Consider the following 23,809-nt stretch of genomic DNA (forward strand, 5'->3'; position numbering starts at 1 on the left):
GGTATATATTCAGCGCCATGAAGGCGCCACTCTAGGGGGCTCCACAGCCGACCCGCCGGTGTTGCTAGGGTAGAAAATCTTCCGACGATCGTGCACGCGGCGCGCACACACCTAATGGAATGGATATGAGCAACACATCTCGAAGAACAACAGTTACAACGGTGAGTAACCGTCTTTTCCCCCCAGTGTGGATGTAATTATAAGCACCTTTATAACTGTGTCCACAATAGAGGTTAAAAAAAAAAATCAAATTTTATATCACTACAAAAACTGTGTATAGACCAGGCCTACAAAATGAATGTAAGAGGAGGTGGTTTATTGTACCAGGCTGCTGTTTTCTCACTGCTCTGCTGTGCAATCCCTTTTGTTTTCCATTCTCCCACTACTGCTTCCCTTCCATGAATTCATCTACCCTTTTCCTGAACCCACCTGTACAATGTCCTCTGACCTTCCTGATTTGCTCTTCCCCTGAAGAGTTCTCTAACACATCCCCTTATTACAAAGGCTGGACTCAAGCCGTCAAAAGTGAAGTGATATGTAGAAATCTCTTTGCCCCAGAAGCAAAGAGGAGGAAGTGTCAACTAGCTGGAGGTTGGGTGAGGGTACAAGAATGACTGAATTCCCTTCCTATTGTACGTGAGGTTTCAACTCTAGATTTAAAGAGGTTTACTGGAGAAACGTAACCCTTATTCCATTTCAAGGAGAACTCTACTATAAATCTTAATGTAACCTGAATTAAGTCAAAGTATATCCAGCTCAGTTACCCATAGTAGTTTCTGCAGTAGTAAAAGATAAAACTTAACTGCTGATTTTTGTTGCTGTGATTGAATACACACTAGGAGCAGGTCAGTGGACTAAGAAGGAGGCACTACTACAGTCACTCTTCTGACCATAACTGTACTTCAAGTAGAACCTGATAGTAAAGAGGGCCAGCCTGAAGGAGTTCATACCCAGTGGCTTTGATGCTAATACGGTAGTCAATCCCCTCCATTTCCCATGCCTATGGTCTTCTCATGTTTCTGTTTCATACGAATTTCAAGTGGAAAAAAAAAAACTAATTTGTTTTCTATTTTTTCAAAAAGTGCCTAATGAAAAGTCAGTCCAAGACTTAACATCTGTGTAACAGTACAGCAGATCTTTAAAAATAATTACAGTGTATAGTTTATATCTCATTCAGGGTTTTTACAACAAGCTGTTCTGATAAAGTGCAAAATAAAAATAAACTCTGTATTTATACATTTTTTCCAGTGAAGTTTCTACTACATATTTGCAAATGTCACTGGTGTGAATGGCTAAATATTTACAGTAAAAACAGTCAGTTCTGTGCCATTTCTTGCTATTTAAGATCCATGTGGTTTCTTATCTCTCCAGTTCTGCTTCCAGTATTTCTCCCCATGTATCAGCATCCATGGGATACATGCTTTTTTCTGGTAAGCCACAGCGTGAGTGAATGTTGCTATATTTTCCACTTAGCCATTCATGCTTCACTTTGCTCTTCCAGTAGTTTCTCAGTAGAGTGACCTGATACAGAGTAAACAGTTAAAAAGCCTTGAAAAACTTGAATAAACTAAGCAGAAGCCAATGTAAACATTGGAAGTTAGAAGAACTAAAGTTTTACACTAGAAGAAGCATCTACATTATAACACATTTGGGTGTCTGGGCCCTCAATGCAATACATAAGTGCACAAATGCCCTCTAGTGGACCAGGGCTAACTTCACATTTTTCAGAGTAACATGAGGATCATTTTCACTTCTCAAATCATCTGTCTCTCACCCCCACCCTTTCAAGCTAAATCCCTACCCTAAATAATTTTTTTTTTAAATCTTTCTATTTCTCTTCCCTATTCTGCAGGCCCCAAAATAATACAAACTCTCTTGTGTGCTCTAGCAACAGGGTGGTTGGGTTCCTCTGTTGGGATGTTCCCTGCTCATGCAGGGAGGTACTAACTTACTGACTTTTTGACACATGTAGCTTGTTACCTCAACCCTGGACATTAGGAGGTAGAAGTAGCTGTCTGGGAGAAAGATCTAGGGCAGAGAAGGCCTATGGGAGGAGACATGGAAATGGCCATATAACTGGAGAAAGTCTGGACTAGGATTTGTGATGTTTGCTTTGTTAATGAAGTCAGCTGCCAGGAAGGTGTTGAGTTTGGATTTCAGTGTGTCTACTATCTTTAGAGCAGAGTACTCCATCTGCTCACAGCCTTGCCTCCTTGTGAGCTCTTGCCTCATACTGAACTACTAAAACACTTCCTCAGAGAGGAAATGAGTCTAAAACTGTGTAACTCTGAGTTCCACTGACCAGTGATCTATGCAGAGATAGACTTAAAGCCCCAAAAGAGGTGGCTGTATTTTCTTTCAAACTAGTGCTGGTTGAGGGTGGTGGTTGCAATGTCTGAATCCATTCCCTCTCTGAGCTGCTAAGTCCTGCAGGCTGGATTCTATAAGTATGATGCTATAGCTGTCATAAGAACGGCCATACTGGGTTAGACCAGTGGTCCATCTAGCCCAGTACCCTGTCTTCTGATAGTGGCCAATGCCAGGTGCTTCAGAGGGAATGAACAGAACAGGTAATCATCAAGTGATCCATCCCCTGTCACCCATTCCAGGTTTCTGGCAAACAGAGGCTAGGGAAACTTCAGAGCATGGCTTTGAATCCCTGCCCATCCTGGCTAATAGGTCCATCAATGGCTATCCTCCATGAACATAGCCAGTTCTTTTTGAATGCTGTTATAGTCTTGGCCTTCACAATATCCTCTGGTAAACAGTTCCACAGGTTGACTGTATGTCGTGTGAAGAAATACTTCCTTTTGTTTGTTTTAAATTTGCTGCCTATTAATTTCATTTGGTGACCCTGAGTTCTTGTGTTAGAGTAAATAACACCTTCTCCTATTTTATTTACTTTCTCCACATCAGTCTTGATTTTCTAGACCTCTATCATAGCCTTAGTAATCTCTTTTCCAAGCTGAAAAATCCATTTTATTAATCTCTTCTCATATGGAAGCTGTTCCATACTTCTAATCATGTTTGATGCTCTTTTCTGTACTTTTCCCAATTCCAATATATCTTTTTTGAGATGGGATGACATATCTGCACGCAGTATTCAAAATGTGGGCATACCATGGATTTATACAGAGGCAATATGATATTTTCTGTCTTACTATCTATCCCCTTTCTTGAGTGGTAACAGCTAATTTAGATCCCATCATTTTACATGTATAGTTGGGATTGTTTTCCAATGTGCATTACTTTGCATTTATCTACATTGAATTTCATCTGCCATTTTATTGCCAAGTCACCTAGTTTTGTGAGATCCTTTTGTAGCTCTTTGCAGTCTGCCTGGGACTTAACTATCTTGCGTAGTTTTGTATCATCTACACATTTTGCCACCTCACTGTTTACCCCTTTTTCCAGCTCATTTATGAATATGTTAAACAGCACTGGTTCCAGTACAGACCCTTGGGGGACACCACTATTTACCTCTCTCCATTCTGAAAACTGACCATTTAGTCCTACTCTTTGTTTCCTATCTTGTAACCAGTTATCAGTCCATGAGAGGACCTTCTTATCCCATGAGTAGGGCCCTACCAAATTCACGGCCATGAAAAACGCATCACAGACCGTGAAAGCTAGTCTCCCCTGTGAAATCTGGTCTTTTGTGTGCTTGTACCCTATACTATACAGATTTCATGGGGGAGACCAACATTTCTCAAATTGGGGGGGGTCACAAGGTTATTTTAAGGAGTCTGTGGTATTGCCACCCTTACTTCTGCGCTGCCTTCAGAGCTGGGCGGCTGGAGAGTGGTAGCTGTTGGCCAGGTGCCCAGCTCTGAAGACAGCGCCCTGCCAGCAGCAGTGCAGAAGTAAGGGTGGCAATACCATACCATGCCACCCTTACTTCTGCATTGCTTCCTTCAGAGCTGGATGGCTGGAGAGAGGCAGTTACTGACTGATGGCCTAGCTCTGCAGGCAGCAGCACAGAAGTAAGGGTGGCAATACCATACCATGTCATCCTTACTTCTGTGCTGCTGCAGACAGCAGCTCTGCCTTCAGAGCTGGGCTCCTGACCAGCAGCCACCACTCTCCAGCTGCTCAGCTCTGAAGGCAGAGCCGCTGCCAGCACCAGTACAGAAGTAAGGGTAGCAGTACAGCAACCACCCTACAATAAACTTGCAACCCCCTACAACTTCTTTTTGGGTCAGGACCCCATCAATTACAACACTGTGAAATTTCAGATTTAAATAGCTGAAATCATGGAATTTTACGATTTAAAAAATCCTATCAGCGTGAAATTGACCAAAATGGACAGTGAATTTGGTAGGACCCTACCCATGAGAACTTACTTTGCTCAAGAGCCTTTGATGAGGAACCTTGTCAAAGACTTTCAGGAGATCTAATAGATTCATAGATTCTAGGACTGGAAGGGACCTCGAGAGGTCATCGAGTCCAGTCCCCTGCCCGCATGGCAGGACCAAATACTGTCTAGACCATCCCTGATAGACATTTATCTAACCTATTCTTAAATATCTCCAGAGACGGAGATTCCACAACCTCCCTAGGCAATTTGTTCCAGTGTTTAACCACCCTGACAGTTAGGAACTTTTTCCTAATGTCCAACCTAGACCTCCCTTGCTGCAGTTTAAACCCATTGTTTCTGGTTCTATCCTTAGAGGCTAAGGTGAACAAGTTCTCTCCCTCCTCCTTATGACACCCTTTTAGATACCTGAAAACTGCTATCATGTCCCCTCTCAGTCTTCTCTTTTCCAAACTAAACAAACCCAATTCTTTCAGCCTTCCTTCATAGGTCATGTTCTCAAGACCTTTAATCATTCTTGTTGCTCTTCTTTGGACCCTTTCCAATTTCTCCACATCTTTTTTAAAATGCGGCGCCCAGAACTGGACACAATACTCCAGCTGAGGCCTAACCAGAGCAGAGTAGAGCGGAAGAATGACTTCTCGTATCTTGCTCACAACACACCTGTTAATACATCCCAGAATCATGTTTGCTTTTTTTGCAACAGCATCACACTGTTGACTCATATTTAGCTTGTGGTCCACTATAACCCCTAGATCCCTTTCTGCCGTACTCCTTCCTAGACAGTCTTTTCCCATTCTGTATGTGTGAAATTGATCTTTCCCTCCTAAGTGGAACACTTTGCATTTGTCTTTGTTAAACTTCATCCTGTTTAACTCAGACCATTTCTCCAATTTGTCCAGATCATTTTGAATTATGACCCTGTCCTCCAAAGTAGTTGCAATCCCTCCCAGTTTGGTATCTCAATACACTATATCCACTGGATCACCTTTGTCCACATGCTTGTTGATGGCCTCAAAGAATTCTAGTAGATTGCTGAGGCATGATTTCCCTTAACACTTTTTGTAGACCCTTCCTCCACAAATCATGTGTCTGATCATTCTTTTTTTTATGATAGTTTCAACCAATTTGCCTTGTACTGAAGTTAGGTTTACTGACCCTTAATTACCAGGATCGCCTCTGGAGCCCTTTTTTAAAAATTAGGATCACATTAGCTGTCCTCCAGTCATCTGGTACAGAAGCTGATTTAAATGATAAGTTTAGTAGTTCTGTAACTTCATATTTTAGTTCCTTCTGAACTCTTGGGTGAATACCATCTGGTCCTGGTGACTTATTACTGTTTATTAATTTGTTCCAAAACCTCCTCTAATGACACCTCAGTCTGGGACATTCCTCAGATTTGTCACCTAAAAAGAATGGCTCAGGTTTGGGAATCTGGCCCCACTGGTTGTTTAGCAGGCTTCCTGCTTCTGCTGTACTTAAAAATGTTTTTGTTATTACTCTGAGTCTTTCGCTGGCTGTTCTTCAAATTTTTTTTTGGCCTTCCTAATTATATTTTAACACTTAAGTTGCCAGAGTTCATGCTTTCTCCATTCCTCAATAGGATTTCACTCAACATGTTCAACTCCTCCTCACTGTTTTGGGTAGCAGCTGCAATAGTGCTGGGTAAGGGGGTTTTAAAGCAGCTGGTTCTTTGACCCCTAGCTGTATCTGGTTTAAGAGGTGTGTAGGGACAAAAACTTCTCTAGATCAGCAGATTCCAGGAACCCCTTCTCTCCAGCAGGAGTATTCCACTGTAGTAAAATTATGGGGAACATGTATGTAAAACTGTGTCCCTTTCGCAATGTGTTCCATTCCAGAGCTGGACTGATCATTTCTCAGGGACCAGGTAGTTCACTGTCTCTATGGTACTCTTATTTTTTGGCATCTCTGCACAGACTGCCAGTTGTGATGGTGTTCGTGATACTATTTCACTATGGCCTGGTCTACACTACAGAGTTAGGTTGATGCAAGATGGCGTATTATGACCTAATTATGTCAGTGTCTACATTAGAATGCTGCTTCTGATGAAGGAAGTCACGTGCTACGCTGACATAACTCCATCTCCATGAGAGGTGTAGCACTTATGTTGATGCAGTTAGACAGTGATTAAGGCCTGGTCCCCACTAAGCCCCCACTTCGGACTAAGGTACGCAAATTCAGCTACGTTAATAACGTAGCTGAATTCGAAGTACCTTAGTCCGAACTTACCGCGGGGTCCAGACGCGGCAGGGAGGCTCCCCCGTCGATGCCGCGTACTCCTCTCGCCGAGCTGGAGTACCGGCGTCGACGGCGAGCACTTCCGGGATCGATCCGGGATCTTAACCAGACGCGATAAATCGATCCCAGAACATCGATTGCCTGCCGCCGGACTTTCCGGTAAGTGTAGACATACTCTAACTGACATAGCCTGTTGACTGTCAGCCCCAAGTGGGGGCTGTCAGCTGGACTCCTTCTACTCTCTGGTGGGGATAGCCTGAGCTGTCAGTTGTGGGTGCTTGCTCGCAGCTGGGGCCCCCATGCCCTGGTGCTGACAGCTGGGTGAGCCCTGCCCCCCACTGACAGCTTGGGCTGCTAGGCTCCAGATCTGTGTCCTATAATGCCCCACTTCAGTTGGTGGAAGCACTCCTGGTGAGGACGCGCACTGCCGACTGAAGGAGTAAGTGTGGCTGTGAACTACTGCTTTTAATTACTGTGGAGGCTGTACTTCGACTTAAGTCAACTTAATTTTGTAGTGTAAACAAGCCCTGAGATCTCACAGGCTGTAGCTATTAGATGGTAACAACTTTGAATTGCTCTTGACCTTGGATGGATCAGAAATACTGATCAGGAGAGAACCTCACATATCTTAATGCTCATCCTGAAAGCTACCCAGTTTCCCAAAGCTAGACAGTCCATGTTCTTAAATTTACCTTCCACGAATATCCATTTCCTCGATCACAGTCTATCTCTCGCTGACAGACAGCTCTTACAGTTAAACAGTGATGTTTCCACAAATGGTCACTGTTCTCAATTGCACGATTCCAGCTCTTGCATGTCACTGCAGCTTTGCATAAGCTCTGAATATCCAGTTCACTGAAAATTTTAAAACTGACTTCTGGAGGCAGCAGCTCTACAAAGTCCTCCCGATTTTCCTCTTTTTTCTTGGCTGGAGGAAGGACGGTCAGATCTTTATACGAAGCAAGTGCCTGTTTGTTCTTCTTTGAGGCTTTCTGCATAATTTAATGCCTCAGTACATCCACCATGAGTAACCCTGGGGGTGAGGAAGTACAGTGGTCACTAAACAGCCTCACATGTAGCTGGTGGCATGCCCTGGTCACTGATCTCAATTACAGAATACATGGAGTTAACTTTCACCAAGTTAACTCTAATTTTGAAGGTTATGTTAAAGTGCCTCATGTATTAAACAGCGTGCTATGCCTCGCGCGCTGGCTGTGCAAAGTGCTAAGGCTAAGCTAGCCCAGCCTCCAGGCGTTAGGCAAGAGACAGACGGTGCCCTGTGCCCAGTGCCCAGGCAAGAGACAGACGGTGCCCTGTGCCCAGGCAAGAGACAGACGGTGCCCTGCCTCTGCTCAACCATCAGGCGCCCTTTGCCCGCTGCCGAGCCCGGCCCCGCCTCGGAGCTCGCCTGGCCAAGCCGTGGCTGGAGCCCGCTCTCCTCCCCCAGCCGCCCGCGGCGAAGGCGGGTGGAGGGAAATTCCAGCCCCGCAGGCCGCCCCCTACCTGGCCCCGCACTGCTGCCCCCAGGTGACGGTTTAAACGTCTCCCCCCATTCGAACGTGTTTGTTTACACCGCCGCCCACTGGCTTCCCGAGGCAATGCGCATGCGGCGGGGGCTGTTGGGGCGGGGCACGCCGGGATTTGTAGTTTCCCCGCGGCAAGGCTCAAGCGCGGCCGAGCAGGGAGGGTGTGAGTTGGAAACTACCGTTTCCGGGATGGCCGGCCAAGCGGTGGGCGGTGGTGCGGGGATTTAAACACAAACAGCGGTCGCCTGCCCCGCCTCCTAGCACGGGGGGAAACGGAAGGGAGAGGAACCTCCCTGCGTGGCGCGAGTTTCCGGAGGGGACAGCGGGGCCTGCTCCCTGTCCGCAGGCGGAGAGCCCCCCAGCGACGCCCATGCCGGGGTTCGAGCTAGCGCCCGCGGACGGGGGCTGCCCGGTGGCGCTGCAGCCCGGCCAGACAGTGCTGGGAAGAGGCCCCCTGCTGGGAGTAAGTCTGGCTCCTCGGCAGGGGGGTGGGGGGCTCCCTGACCCCGCTGCCCAGCGCGGCCGCTGCAGCCCCCAGCCCAGTGCCAGCGAGCCCAGGAGCCGCCTCGGGGGAGGCCTGGCGCGGGCCTGCCCATAGCCTCAGGCCGGGCCGGGCGCTGCACACCCCGCAAGTTCCACTTGGGGCTGGAAGGGACCATGGGCCTCCGGCAGAGCTAAGGCTCTCAGACGTCATCCACAGCCTTGCGGGGGGAACCTCTGGCCCCGGGAACCAAATGAAGATGGGGGCAACTAAGGAATGACAGGGTCAGGAGTGATGATCACAGGTTCAGAACTAGGGCTCTAGAGGGGGACACCAAGCAGAGAACCCCGGACAGTGCCCACTGTGCCTCAGACCTGTTTAGGGTGCCAGCGGGTGCTGCCCAAAGGAACTCTGTCCGGATGTGTGAGACCAGGGAGGAGCAGAAATAGCCCCCCCCCCCCCCCAGTCGCGGAGCAGTCCCTCATCTAACATCCTCCTCCTGGTGTTGTAGAGGCTACTTTGGCCAGAGCGAGGAGGAGGTTGATGAGGTGATCTCGTGACTTGGTGGGACCATGGACAGGGTGTGCAAATATAAACGGGTGTGGGGAAAAGTGCAGCCAGGATTTCAGCAGGAGGTTCTGTAGGGGCTGCAACCTGACACATTCAAGATAAGCATGCACCAGGTTCTCCCTCATACCACAAAAGGGGCTGGTGTCAGGGACGGGGGTGAACTGTACCAGGTACATGCCCGTGCTCACGGCTCCACAGATGAGCTACTAATCAATATCCCCGTCAGGCCATGGGGCCAGGGTGGAATAGAGGCTGGCCCCCCATACAGAGGAAGGTGGAATCAGAGCCCTCCAGCTCCTTTCAAGCGTTTCGCCATAATCTGGAGAGATAGGAAACTTGTGTTATTAAAGGAGAATCTCTGTTTTTGTTATGACTCTAGGAGCTGGGGCTTTAAGAGAAATTCTAAACATTATGAGACTAACAAATCGTATGGGTTGGTGACACTGACTTATTTTCCTGTTTGCATAAACATCGCTTTCCCGATTCTCTCCCAAATTAGAGGAAATTAGGGGTTGAACAGGGGAGAAGGAATAGCATCAGTCTTCCAAACTTTCTGCCAACACAAACTAAGTTCTGCTCTGAGACATCAAAGCAAGACTTCACTTACAGGAAACTTGAATAATAACACAATATTGTCTTGTGCTCTTGTGTGCTTTCATCAACTGTGAAATAACTAATAATGTTAACATATCCTTAACAGTAGCCTTCAGAGTTCCCAACCCATTGAAATGTATAGGGACAATGCACATTTTTCTCAGAGCTCTTTTTTCAGACTTCCTTGTGCTAATTTCACTGCATCCATTACATTTAATAATGTGAGAAGTGTAATCTTTTCAACCATATGGGCAAAAGTCCCCTCCTTTTTTTATTTTATTTATTTATTTTTTGAGTGAAATCTTAAGATTTAGAGCAGCGGTTCCCAAATTTTTTATGAAGGTGACTCACCAATTGCATTTTCTCTCCTTCTTTGTGTGTGTGCGCGAGCCACCCAGGGTCCAAATGTGCATGTTTGTGGGGCCCACTTCATAGGCTGGTGGTGTTCTCCACTGCCTCTTTGCTCCACTGAGGGGGCATTGACCACCTGCAGCAGTACCTTCTGCCCTGACACTTCAACCTTAATCCCAGCCCAATGCAGAGGGGAGGCCCTGCCCTGGGAGGAAGTTGGAGAGCAAACCTGCCTCACACTCACCTAGCAGCAGTGGTTCCAGTCCTACAGGGCAGGGCCTGGCTCGCTGCTCTGGGTGTTGTGACCTGGCGCACTGGGTCTCAGTACCACTCAGGTTTGTCCTGATGGCTGGGTGAAACCTGAGTGGGGATGTGACCTGTGTGCTAGGTCACAATGTCCGGAGTGGGGAGGCAGGCTCACCCCTGTGGGGCAGGAGCTGCTACTGCTAGTGAGAGCAGGACAGGCTCACTTTTCAAGCCTGCCACTCCTTCCTGTGGCTTCCTCTCTGCGCTGGGCCTGCAACCCACCGTTCAGGAAACACTGCTTTAGAGCACAAGATGGCATCCTCCAGAAAAATCACCTCTTCTCCTGAAGTACTGTGTACAATTTTAAAGTGAAACAATTTTCTCAATAGTAACTTCAGGTATACTTGTAACAGTAGGTTGGTAATAACATTTCAGAAAGATGCGACTTAAGTTGGCAGTGTCTCTTCCAACAAAACTTTTTTTGCAGATAGTTTCAAGGTATGTCTACGCTATCGGTGCTACAGTGACTGCTGTACAGCTTTAGCACCATAGCATAGACCCTTCCTATATCTAGGAAAGGGATTTTTCCATTGGTGTAGATATTCCACATCCCTGAGCGGCAGTAGCTGGGCCAGCAGAAGAATTCTTAACTTGGAATTCTTAAGGTTGGCTTAACTATGGCACTCAAGGGTGTGAATTTCTTACACCCCTGAGCGATGTAGTTATGTCAGTCTAAATGTTCAGTGTAGACCAGGGCTTGCACTCACTTCACTCAGCCATATCAACGCTTAGTACCTAATTGCTATGGTATCTTTCTCTAGTTGGCAAATGTGGCTGCATTCACCAAAAGCTTATATACGAGTCTGTTAAGTAGTTTTAGATTTGGGGGAGAGAGTTCAAGATAACCTAATACAAATGGGTGTTAGTATTTTTAAACTCATTTAAAAATGATACATTTTTGCCCTTAGTTACACCCTGTACAAACCAGTGGATTTAACTAGGGGCAGAATTTGATCAGCTGTTTTCTGTGTTTAATTTACTTTTCTGTAATGCTAGTGCCCAGAGTCAGAATAGTGTGCATGAGAAAAGTGAGATTGACTAGAAAAGCTTGTGAAACTGATCAGTGTGGATTCATTATGCTAGATGTGGAATGCAAAAATGAAACTGTATATGTAGTAATTAGTTGTAATAAGTTGGTAATTTTCACTCCATGCATCTGAAGAAGTGGGGGTTTTTTACCCACGAAAGCTTATGCCCAAATAAATCTGTTAGTCTTTAAGGTGCCACTTGACTCCTTGTTGTTTTTGTGGATACAGACTAACACAGCTACCCCCTGATACTTGTATAAGTAGTGGAAAATAAATACAACTTTCAGTGTTCTACACATTCTAATACACTAAATTACTTAACATTCCATCTTTTTTTCCAGCTCTGAGGTAGACACATGTCTGCATAATCCCAGCCCAGAGGGCTAAGCACCATATTAAATACCCAGATTAATATATCCCATTTATGCTGTTAAAGAATCCGTCTGCTGTAGTTTGTAGTGATAGGAAAGGTGTAGTGAGGGGAGGGAGCCAGTCTTTTTAAAATAAATTCTTCTGGTTGCATTCAAATTGGGCCCTTTTCACATTTAGGTATCCTTTATTGCCTAGGGTTTTTGCACTAAACCATTATTTTGTGTTTGTCCCTTTGACTGGTCTTCCTCTGAAGAGGGCAGGTACATTTTTCCAATTGGCATGATGGCTCATTCACAGTCAGCATAATTAGCATTACATTAAAAACAAGCAGCTGTCCTGTTCTAGGCTTCTCTCTAGTAATATAGCTATATAATAAATAAATGGGAACTTCCTGAAGTACGTATTCAGATTGTCCGACTCTGCGGCCCAAGCTTCAAAGTTTTCCTGGAGAAAATCAAGCACTTGTAACAATATTAATGCATAGTAAATGAAATGCTGTGAGTGGAACAGGTAGACAGATCAGCACAGGGGTCAAATAGTTATGAAAGTGTGTGTGTGTGAGGGGCATAAGCAATCTGACTGGTTTAAAAGCTACATAGTCTTTATATGCATAGACTGGAAGCCTTTTCAGCTAGTCAGATTATTCCAGGGTGGATTTGATTTAAATCACTAGTCAGGAAAACTCGAGTTAATCATGGATTTCTACATAAAAGGGCATTCTTGTTGGTTGTTATAACCTTAATATATATTCTTCACAACTCAGAGATAGATGTAGGTTTCATTTTTGGAAGGTACACACTATACATTTTTTAAGTGATTTATTTGGAAAACTTTTCAGATGAGTTTTACAGCTATATCAGAAAATGAATGATTGGTTATTTCATTTACCAAAGGTAATTGAAGCAGATATTTATGAAGTCATTGGGAGGTGAACTATCTCCAATTCAATGGGTTAATCATTAATATTTGGAGGATTTTCTTGCCATGCTGTATTAGGAGGAGAACATCACCAGACAGACATTGAAATTGTTTTATTTAACTAAAACAACAATGTTATGTATTCTGGATTTTTTTCTTCAACAGCAAACATATAATATTTTAACAAAACAAGCATATGATTTTTTTAATTTAGTTAAACATTCAGGTTTTTTAAAATCAGGTTTGTTTTTGTTAAAATTGTTTTTAACTAAAATAGTTAAATATTCAAAAACAAAAAACCAACAATTAAATTGACTCTGTCAGCCAGGTCAACATGAGAAACTTAAAATATTGGCTTCTGCAGCTAACTCAGTCATCTTCACCTTCATTTTCCTGTTTGTTCATAATCTGGAAATGAAAAACAAGCTTTCCTGCTTTTTCAGGTCCCAAACGATTTCTCAGTTTGAAATGAATTAGTCCAAAGGAAGAAAATATTCTTTCTACACCAGCAGAAGAAGCTACTGCTATTAAAAGTGAGATTATCACTTCAACAGTCTCTGAATCCAAGAGCTTAAGTGACTTCCACCAGTTCACTGGTGTAACTTTCTTTAAAACATATCAGCAAACATATTTCTTAAATGGTTCTTATTCCCAAACCGAGAATGGTATGGTAGATCTCAAACCAGTGAAGGCTACACTCAGAAAGACTTCAAGACTTCTGGAGTATGCTGCTCAAACAGTTTCTCTTTTGTTTCTACTGCCTGTCCCTCCCTTCTCACATTTATCTCCAGACTTCTTCTCCTTGAGATCTATTCCGCCCCCAACAATCTTCTATTCATTGAACTTTTTGAAACTTTGCACTTTTAGAGAGAGGTAAGGGATTGACTCTGTATACACACATTTGCAGAGGGACAATAGGGTTGAGGTCTGTTATTTCTGACTTCTATATACACCTCTACTCCGATATAACGCTGTCCTTAGGAGCCAAAAAATCTTACCGTGTTTTAGGTGAAACCGCGTTATATCGAATTTGCTTTGATCTGCTGGAGTGCGCAGCACCGCCCCCCCGGAGCGCTGCTTTACCGCGTTATATCCGAATTTGTGTTATATCGGGTCGCGTTATATCGGGGTAGAGGTGCATTATTTATTTATTTTAAAAACATTTTTTGCTGTTAATAAGCATATTATCTCTGAAGATACAAATCCACAGTTTGAGAACTGCAAAACTAAGCATCTCTGATGGTATCTTCTAGACTGAGCACTGAGTCCCATTGGGTAGATAGAAAGATTAACCTGAATAATCTATACAGAAGCCCCTGGAACCGCATAAGATTGGATCCCTAATCCATGAATTATTGTAACTCATTTACAAAACTTTTCTTAAACATATTACATGAATATATTGTCTCATACTCTAGAATTAGAATTTATAATCCCTATTCCATGATGAGATATTTTTGAGCTATAATGTATCTTAATTAAAACTATCTTTAGATAGGTTTTTTCCTCAAAAAGCATTTTATCAAAAAAATCTGATTTAAATAAAATTCTATTTTTTATTGTTTTTTTTTTTTTTTTAAATCATTAATTTTTATCCACCCTGGATTATTGTCATTTAAGTTACTTTCTGCTATTAGATGGCCATTTGTTGTTTCTCATGTATATCTGGGTTCACTTTTGTATTTGTATTTTAAGAACATATATAATGTAGTTTTAAGATGAGTTTGTGGTTGGTTCAAAGAGTTGTGCACAGGGAAATGTTGCTTCTTCATGGGCTGTATTTCAGAATTGGACCACTAGGCTGTTTCTGATCTGTGCTGTTGAATTATATTTGACTTTAGTTTAACTGAGGCATTTTTTCATTTTGTAATGTTTTATGGCTTGAATGTATTCCTTACTAATACATAGAATACCTGCTAGCTGACTTCTAATATACACTGCTACCTTGATATAACGCGACCCGATATAACATGAATTTGGATATAACGCGGTAAAGCAGTGCTCCGGGTGGGGCAGGGCTGCGCAGTCCAGTGGATCCAAGCAAGTTCAATATAACGCGGTTTCACCTATAACGCAGTAAGATTTTTTGGCTCCTGAGGACAGCGTTATATCGAGGTAGCATTGCTTTAATGAGAACTGCTTTAGTTGCTTGTCTGCATGCTTAATTGATTTTCAAAGGCTAAGCTGGTAGCTAAAGAATGGAGGAGGACCGCTTCATGAGGCTCCCAGACCTGCTGTTGTAATATGTTAGACTTGACTGCTCTACGATCTTCGGATTTCTGAAGCGCTGAGGATGTCAGTTGAGGAAGGCTTTACTTGGGGGAGGCTGCTGATAAGATCTTTGCAGGCAACGCTTCCCCTGTTTAATGTGGGGATGTGTGAAAGATTTGTTTGGATCACTTTCTCTGGCACTGGAAATGTCAGTGGATATGAGCAGGCCATTGGCAGTGGGAACACTTCTTCCCATATTAACTACCTTGTCCTTCTGTGGAAAGAGATGAAATCATGTCCACTATGTCAAAACCTCATTTGTAGAACTGGAGTAGGGCTGAAAAAATGTAAGACACCTACTAGCAAGAGACCAGTAGGAAAGATGAGCAGTGGCGGGGAAGTTTGAGAGATCCAAAGGCAACACACTGAGAACTCCAGCCCTCACACCCAACTGTTGGTAGAGGGGCTGGTGCTAGGATTCTTATCAGTGGACTTGGCTCAGATCATGCTCCAGTTTTCGTATTGGTTTCTGCCTAGTGGGTGTTTGAAAATCGAAAGCCATACCAGCAGCCTCTGGCTGATAAAAAGAAAGAACTCTCTCTCAGCTTGCTCTCTCAGAACCTCCTGATTGCTGCAGAGCCATGCTGGCTTGGGTGCCTTTGGCCTGGTCCCCACTAAGTCCCCACTTCTGACTAAGGTACGCAAATTCAGCTACGTTAATAACGTAGCTGAATTCGAAGTACCTTAGTCCGAACTTACCGCGGGTCCAGACGCGGCATGGAGGCTCCCCCGTCGATACCGCGTACTCCTCTCGCCAAGCTGGAGTACCGGCGTCGACGGCGAGCACTTCCGGGATCGATTTATCGCGTCTTAACCAGACGCGATAAATCGATCCCAGAACATTGATTGCCTGCCGCCGGACCCTCCGGTAAGTGAAGACATACCCTTTGTTGCTTTACCCCGCCTTCAGTCTCCTGGCAGCAATCAAAGTGGTGCTGGGAAGGTTCTATAGATTGAGGTGGATTTCTGTTACTCACCCCAAGCTTCTGTGTTTTGTTTTATTCTAATGCTTCCATCTGCTGGTGTTCATAGCTTTCTAAAACAGCAGAATGTAACTGATCCATCAGTTGTTTGCAGATGAAGAGCTCTGTGTAGCTATACTCATTATACCTGGTTTCTCTTACCAACAGAAATTTGTCCAATAAAAGATATTTCCTCATCCACCTTGTCACTGTTATCCGTTTAATTGACCACACGTTCTTAATAGCAGGAGTGAAATCACTCTGAGTCCTTTTGATTTCTCTCTGTCATCTGGCAAAACTAAGAGCAGCAGAGATATGAGAACAGTATCTTCTAACTCAGTGTAGTTCCTTTATCTCTATCTATGAACATTGTATCAGTGTTGGCGAAAACCATGGAAGCTGCAGACCCCAGCTCAGATAATAGCCACTATAAACAGAAGTGGAAAGGGGAAGTGCCCCACAATGACTATCCCAAATATCAATGCAAGTCCCATGATCACATGTGCTTGGCTTCCTCACTGACATGTAGCAGACATACACTGGGACCTCCCTCCTACCCCACACACACTGTTATGATGGTGATGTAGTCTGCTACCATCTTTGTTCATGGAGTGTGTTGGTTCTTATTTGCTTACCTCAGATTGGCATGTAGAATGCTTGGCAGTCTGGCAGAATCATGGACGCTTATGTGCTACTGCACACCTTCCAAGCACTGACCTTGAGGTTATTGTGTGTACAAGGGTTTATGGCCATTAGCCATTAATTAGGATCCTGTGGTATCATGGGCTTGTTCTTGCCACAATAGCAGCTTGATGGATTATTTTACCAGTTAATTATCTTGTTCTAAAATTGGACTTTGATTCCTAATAAGGATAGTAAATTTTGTTGTTCCTGGCCAACAACAGTACTCATTCTTATTGTCATGGGGTTTCTAGTGACTTGGACCTAATAGGGTGTTCTCAGTAATCATACAGCACTTTGTTTCTTACAACACTGCTATATATACACCATACACATGCTTACTGTATTCCCTCTCTGGCTTGGAACATTTCACACAACATGCCACCTCTTAATTTATGCTGCTTTTGCCATTAAGGGTGTGAATTTCTCCTGGACTAGTACCTATTCCCCTTCTCCCATCTGTGACACTCCCTTTATGTCCAGATTCAGTGGGCTCTAAACTGTTTCTTCTTCCTTCTTAAGATAATACATTATCTGTCCTGAAGTAGCACGTTTATGCTTATCCTGTGCAAGCTTTGTTTCTTTCCCTAGCTTTGCCCTTGCAGCACTTGTTTAATATTTTGCATGCAATGTTTGTTTGTAGTAAGTGCCTACAATGAGAGAAAAAATCGAATTTTTTCAATTGAATTTTTACTGGTCAAATTTAACACGTTTTACCTTCAGTAATCTTTCAGATGTATTTTCTTGTCTAATAATCTCATATAGAGCGACTGTGTTTTCTCTTATGAACTTATTTGGTTAAGTGAAGTAACATAGTTCCTCACTAGAGGTCACAACATACACTTGTAATTCTGGTAGCAGTTTTCTGCCAGTTTGAATACACATCTTTAAACCTAATAAACATTGAGAGAAATGAATTATAGTTTCCTACAAAGACGTAATTGGATCTTTTTGCTGTCTTGAATGTCACACTTAAAGGAAATGTGTGAACAGGAAAAACTTTCCTTGCAAATAGCAGCAGGTTTCTAGTTAACCCATCAGTATTAGTTTTGCTGCATATACAGAAGAGAGAGCTCTCTCACTGTAATAAATAATATTAAAACAAATGACTCTGGCAAAATTTCATTAGAGCTCCAAACTTCTCCAAATGAAAAAACAGGAGAATTAGCATCTGTTACGCTGGATTAAAAATTATCTCAATTTTTTAAAACAGCGTGTTCTTCACAATATGTTCTTGTAATACTAGTTCTTAGGAAATAATAACTTTTTTCCTGAGTTTTGTAAGCCCCGGGTACTGTCTCTACTTCAGTTTTTGTGTCAGTGTTTCTAGGATTAACTGTTTGTCTGCTGTGGTGGTGGAATTTACTGGAGTTACCCTGAAACTTTCTTTATAGAAAACATGAATTCCTGCTCTCTGTATGCTAGTAGCTTTGAGACAAGCACAGCACTCTATAACATTTCAAGACACATTACTGTCTCTTCTAAGTAGCACTGTCAGACCTTGAAAAATCATGAGATTTTGACAAATGGTAAATTCTGGGTTTTTTTTGCTTGCCTTTGGATATTTGAGCCGGCAGGGCTCATATTCTCAAGCTTTTCTCTACACTGAGGCTAGAAAGTTAATTTCTGTATTTAAAATAGTATAACTTCAGGCACCCAGTTCTGAAAATCTTGATCTTAATGTTTTAATCTAGTTCTAATACAGAATTTTTCTTTATTTTTTTAAACTAATTGTGTTATGTGGAACTACTTACAGGGCATCAGAAACCTACAGCCTGCATGAACTGTACTCAATGAGACCTTGTAATCTGCTTATTGGTTTATCTTGATTTGATTTTTGTTTGGTTGTTTGCTATAATGATTCGAGATTTGAGTGCCATAATTTGATTTTATCTCAACTGCCTGTCTTTTTTTCAGATTACGGATAAGAGAGTATCCCGAAAACATGCCATATTGGAAGTGGTGGGTGACCAGCTTCGCATCAAACCGGTAACTTGACTTTTTTGTTGATTCTGTAACAGTCAAACTACACCAGAAAAAAGCTACTTTGATATTAGATACAAATGGATCTAAGTAATTCTTAATGAAAAGCTATGTTAGAAGTAGAAATTGATCCGGAATGTCTGAAAATAAAGCTACTGAATTAAAGTGGTGACCCATAGAATCAACACTGCTTTTTCTAAAAGGTGATCGTGGAGTGCAACTGGCATTCTCCAAGGATGGGAACATGCTTTACAAACATCAGTATACTCATTATTCCTGTCCGGTTATATCCCAATTTTTTCGAGACTGTGAGTTGCCTCAGTTCACAGAGGAAAAATAAAGGGATGGTAGAGTAATGAACAAGAGCCAGTTCACCTGACACCTCACCCCCACTCCCCATTATGTACAGACCACCCATTTTTTCATTGGCATATCTGTATTCTGCCATCAGATGATTTCCAATAATTTGCTTTTATTTTTCTCTGTTACAACAGTGTAGCACTGGATATACCTAAGAAATATAGAACATAATTATGGAAATGCTGATTGTGACTCCATAGTTAGTTCAGTTTTTCACTTAAAGCAGGGATAAATCCTCCTTTGTATGAAAAATAGTGTATCCTCACTAAGTTTACAGCACTTACTGTGTACAGAATGAATTTTCTGAAAATTTGTAAGAAAATCTGATAATTTGTTGAAGTTAAAATAAATTGAGTCCTTTCAGAAAATTCACTTTTATCAGTCTTTTCTTTTGACCCGAATGATCTTAATGGAATAATGAAGAACAGGAGTACTTGTGGCACCTTAGAGACTAACAAATTTATTAGCGCATAAGCTTTCGTGGACTACAGCCCACTTCTTCGGATGCATATGCATCCGAAGAAGTGGGCTGTAGTCCATGAAAGCTTATGCTCTAATAAATTTGTTAGTCTCTAAGGTGCCACAAGCACTCCTGTTCTTCTTTTTGCGGATACAGACTAACACGGCTGCTACTCTGAAATGGAATAATGCAGATTCTTAAGAACATAAAGTTAAGAATGGCCATACTGGATCAGACATGTGGTCCATCTAGTTCAATATCCTGTCTTCTCACATTGGCTGGTGCCAGATACTTTAGAGTAGGGGTCGGCAACCTTTCGGAAGTGGTGTGCCGAGTCTTCATTTATTCACTCTCATTTATGGCCAGGACCCGGGCAGTGTGAGTGCCATTGAAAATCAGCTCGTGTGCTGCCTTTGGCACGTGTGCCATAGGTTGCCTACCCCTGCTTTAGAGGGTATGAACAGAACAGGGTAGTTCATTGAGTGATCCATCCCGTCCCAGTGTCTGGCAGTCAGAGGTTTAGGGACACCCAGAGCATGGGGTTGAGTCCTTGACCATCTTGGCTAATAGCCATTGATGAAAATATCCTCTGTAAAGTTATCTAACTCTTATTGAACCCAGTTATACTTCTGTCCTTCACAGTATCCCCAGCAACAAGTTACACAGGCTGACTCTGTTGTCTGAAGAAGTATTTCCTTTTATGTGTTTTGAACCTGTTGCCTGTTAATTTTATTGGGTGACCCCTGGATCGTACGTTATGTGAAAGGGTCAATAACACTTCCTTATTCACTTTCTCCATGCCATTAATGATTTTATAGTCCTGTCAGACCCTCCCTCAGTCATCTCTTTTCCAAGACGAACAATCCCAATCTTTTTAATCTCTTCTCATATGGAAGCTATTTCATACCCTTATCATTTTTGTTTCTCTTTTCTGTACTTTTTCCAATTCTAGTAGATCTTTTTGAGCTTTTTTTTAACCTACAAAATAAACTTTCACTCTTTACTCATACACCTTTTGTTCTCTTTTCTGTACTTTTTCCAATTCTAGTAGATCTTTTTGAGCTGGGGCGAACAGAACTGCATGCAGTATTCAAGGTGTGGGCATACCATGGATTTATATAGTGGCATTATGATATATTCTGTCTTGTTATTTATCCCTTTCCTACTAGTTTCTAAAATTCTGTTAGCTTTTTTGACTGTCGCTGCTTATTGAGCGGATGTTTTCAGAGAACTATACATGATGACTCCAAGATCTTTCTTGAGTGGTAACAGCTAATTTAGGCCTTATCATTTTGTGTGTACAGTTGGTTTTGTGTTTTCCAATGTGCATTACTTTACATTTATCAAAACTGAATTTCATCTGTCATTTTGTTATCCAGTCATGCAGTTTTGTGAGATCCCTTTGTAACGCTTCACAGTCAGCTTTGGTCTTAACTATTTTGAGTAGTTTTGGATTGTCTGCAAACTTTGCCACCTCACTTTTGCCCTTTTCCAGATCATTTATGAATATGTTGAACAGCGCTGGTTCCAGTACAGACCCTTGGAGGACCCTGTTCTTTACCTCTCTCAACTGTGAAAATGGATCATTTATTGCTATCCTTTGTTTCCTATCTTTTAACCAGTTACTGATCCATGGAGAGGGCTGTGACGGGTTGGATCACAGAAACCCCCTTGGGAGCTGCCACCCGATGTGCAAAGACTACCCCTGCTTCTGTTTTCCCTGCCAGCTCAGGACTCCAGCACCCTGTCTTGCTGAGCCAGACACAGACCCAGGGTCTGAATCACTTGTCCCAAAGCTGCAAGTTTACCTGAAAACAGCTCACAGTAGTGTGCTTGTCTTTAGCACTCAGATGTCCAACTCCCAATGGGGTCTAAACCCAGATAAATCCGTTTTACCCTGCATAAAGCTTATGCAGGGAAAACTCATAAATTGTTCACCCTCTATAACACTGATAGAGAGATATGCACAGTTGTTTGCTCCCTCAGGTATTAATACATACTCTGAGTAAATTACTAAATAAAAAGTGATTTTATTAAATACAGACAGTAGGATTTAAGTGGTTCAAAGTAGTAACAGACAGAACAAAGTAAGTCACCAAGCAAAATAAAATAAAATGCGCAAATCTATGTCTAATCAAACTAAATACAGATAATTTCCTCACCAGTTCCAGAGCACTCCCTTTTACAGGCTAATCTCCTTTTAGCCTGGGTCCAGCAATCACTCACACCCCCTGTAGTTACTATCCTTTGTTTCAGTCTCCTTCAAGTATCCTGGGGAGTGGGGGGGGGGGTGGGGGTGGAGAGGCTCCTTCTTTAGCCAGCTGAAGACCAAATGGAGGGGTCTCCCAAGGGGTCTTGTGGGTGGAGACCTCCCTCCTATGCAAAGTCCAGCTCCAAGATGGAGTTCTGGAGTCACCTGGGCAAGTCACATGCCCCTGCATGACTCAGTCTTTACAGGCTGACGCCATTGTCCACATGGTATCTTGCATTTCTCCAGGAAGACTTCTCATGTGGATTGGAGCATTCCAAGATGCATTGTTCCCCAAGTGTTTCCTGATCAGGTACTTAACCTGGCGAATTCCTTCCTAAAGAAGCTGACCAAATGCCTCACAAAGCTTACTTAGAAACCAAGCAAGCATACAGCCCATATTCTTAACCTTAAGTAGAAAATGATATATATATATGTACAAATAGGATGAATAGATATAGTAGTCTGTAACCTTTACAGAGATATGTTACATGGCACAGGCAGCACAAAACATATTTCAGTTATGTCATACATACATTTATAAGCACCCCCTCCCCATAAAGCCTTATGGGGTACACTGTCACAAGGGTCTTCCCTCTTATCCTATGACTGCTTAGTTTGCATAGGAGTCTTTGGTGAGGGACCTTGTCAAAGGCTTTCTGGAAGTTCAAGTACATTATATTCACTGGATCGCCCTTGTCCACATGTTTGACTCCCACAAATAATTCTAATAGATTGGTGCGGTGTGATTTCCCTTTACAAAAGCCATGTTGACTCTTCCCAAACATATCGTATTAATCTGTGTTTCTGATAATTCTGTTCTTTATTATAATTTCAAACGATTTGCCTGGTATGGAAGTTAGGCTTACTGGCTTGTAATTACCAGGATCGCGTCTGGAGTCATCTGGTACAGAGTCTGATTTAAGCCTCCTTCAGGACTTGCTGCTCCAACAAGCAGTCATTAATGGTGCTGAGAAATTTTACTTCTGCCTCCTTTCCTGAGGTGACATGTTCCCAGTCAACATGGGGATAGGTGAAATCCCTCATTATTGTTGGGTTTTCTGTTTCTGTAGCCTCTCTAATCTCCCTGAGTATTTCACTATCACTGTCCCCATCCTGGGCAGGGAGTCGGTAATCCTACTGCTATACTCTTTTTATCAAGCATGTAATTTTGATTCATGTAAAATTTTTACTACATTTTACTTCTGTTTTCTTTCATGTATAGTGTCACTCCCCTACCAGCGCAACCTACTCGGTCATTCCTATATATTGTGTACTCTGGTATTACTGTGTTCCATTGATTATCGTCATTCCACCAAGTTTCTGTGATGTTTATTTTATCAATATCCTCATTTAATGCTAGGCTCTCAAGTTCACCCATCTTAATATTTAGACTTCTTGCATTTGTATACAACCAGGTGTCAATATTTATTTGTTTGCCTTCAGGTGATCTAACTTTTTTTTTTTTTTTTTTTTTAAATGTGACTGTTTTGGTTCCTTCCTGTACTTTTTATCAACTTCTATCCTCTTTTCTTTACTAGGATATAGAGCGGGGATTGGCAGCCTTTGCCCTGTGGCCTGCCAGGGAAAGCCGCTGGCGGGCCGGGACGGTTTGTTTACCTGCAGCGTCTGCAGGTTCGGCCGATTGCAGCTCCCACTGGCCACGGTTCACCGTCCCTGGTCAATGGGGGCTGCGGGAAGGGCAGCCAGCACATCCCTCGGCCTGTGCCGCTTCCCGCAGCCACCATTGGCCTGGGATGGCGAACCGCGGCCAGTGGGAGCTGCGATTGACCGAACCTGCAGATGCTGCAGGTAAACAAACCATCCTGGCCCGCCAGCAGATTTCCCTGGCGGGCCGCTTGCCAAAGGTTGCCGATCCCTGATATAGAGTATCCCCTTTAAACTTTCCAGATGGCTAAATTTAATTGAAATATAGCATAGACTTTATTTGAAGAAACGGGTTGTGATTAATCTAAGTTATTAACAATTATACGTAATTGCTGTAAATATAGACTAGTGATGGGCTCAGGGCAACAGTGTTGGTAACTTTTAAGTGGGGCCATTGTGACAGAGGTAACTCAGCCAATCACCATTTTCCTTTATGCAATTTGCATACAACTGTTC

At 43.0% G+C, this 23,809-nt stretch overlaps 2 protein-coding genes across 4 annotated transcripts in view; one reads left to right on the forward strand and one right to left on the reverse strand.

Moving 5' to 3' along the window:
* Positions 1 to 299: 299 nt before the first annotated feature.
* Positions 300 to 8,167, reverse strand: FBXO48 (F-box protein 48). Its single transcript, XM_054023232.1, has 3 exons — positions 8,078 to 8,167; positions 7,267 to 7,607; positions 300 to 1,521 (listed from the first exon to the last, which is right to left on the reverse strand). The coding sequence occupies exons 2-3, from the start codon at positions 7,570 to 7,572 to the stop codon at positions 1,360 to 1,362; spliced, it is 468 nt and encodes a 155-aa protein (XP_053879207.1). The 5' UTR covers positions 7,573 to 7,607; positions 8,078 to 8,167; the 3' UTR covers positions 300 to 1,359.
* A 201-nt stretch (positions 8,168 to 8,368) lies between these two features.
* APLF (aprataxin and PNKP like factor) overlaps positions 8,369 to 23,809 on the forward strand; it is a 103,769-nt gene continuing 88,328 nt past the window's right edge. For 2 of the 3 annotated variants that reach the window (XR_008444484.1, XM_054023855.1), the window contains exons 1-2: positions 8,369 to 8,563; positions 18,552 to 18,623. Coding sequence is in view for 2 of the 3 variants with exons in the window: in XM_054023855.1 (XP_053879830.1) it covers positions 8,471 to 8,563; positions 18,552 to 18,623 (165 nt within the window). In the remaining variant the exon portion in view is untranslated. The remainder of the gene's footprint in view (positions 8,564 to 18,551; positions 18,624 to 23,809) is intronic. The other variant, XM_054023854.1, reaches the window with a different exon arrangement.

This window comes from Malaclemys terrapin, chromosome 3 (genome assembly GCF_027887155.1).
Source record: "Malaclemys terrapin pileata isolate rMalTer1 chromosome 3, rMalTer1.hap1, whole genome shotgun sequence".
NCBI classification, from domain to species: Eukaryota; Metazoa; Chordata; order Testudines; family Emydidae; genus Malaclemys; species Malaclemys terrapin.

What these genes read in the sequence shown, in the direction of transcription:
- FBXO48 (XM_054023232.1), bottom strand. Translation starts at nt 7,572, where the DNA reads ATGCAGAAAGCCTCAAAGAAGAACAAACAGGCACTTGCTTCGTATAAA. An exon ending in GAAATGGATATTCGTGGAAG is followed by an intron (nt 1,522 to 7,266) that starts GTAAATTTAAGA and finishes ACTCTGTATCAG; the next exon opens with GTCACTCTACTGAGAAACTA.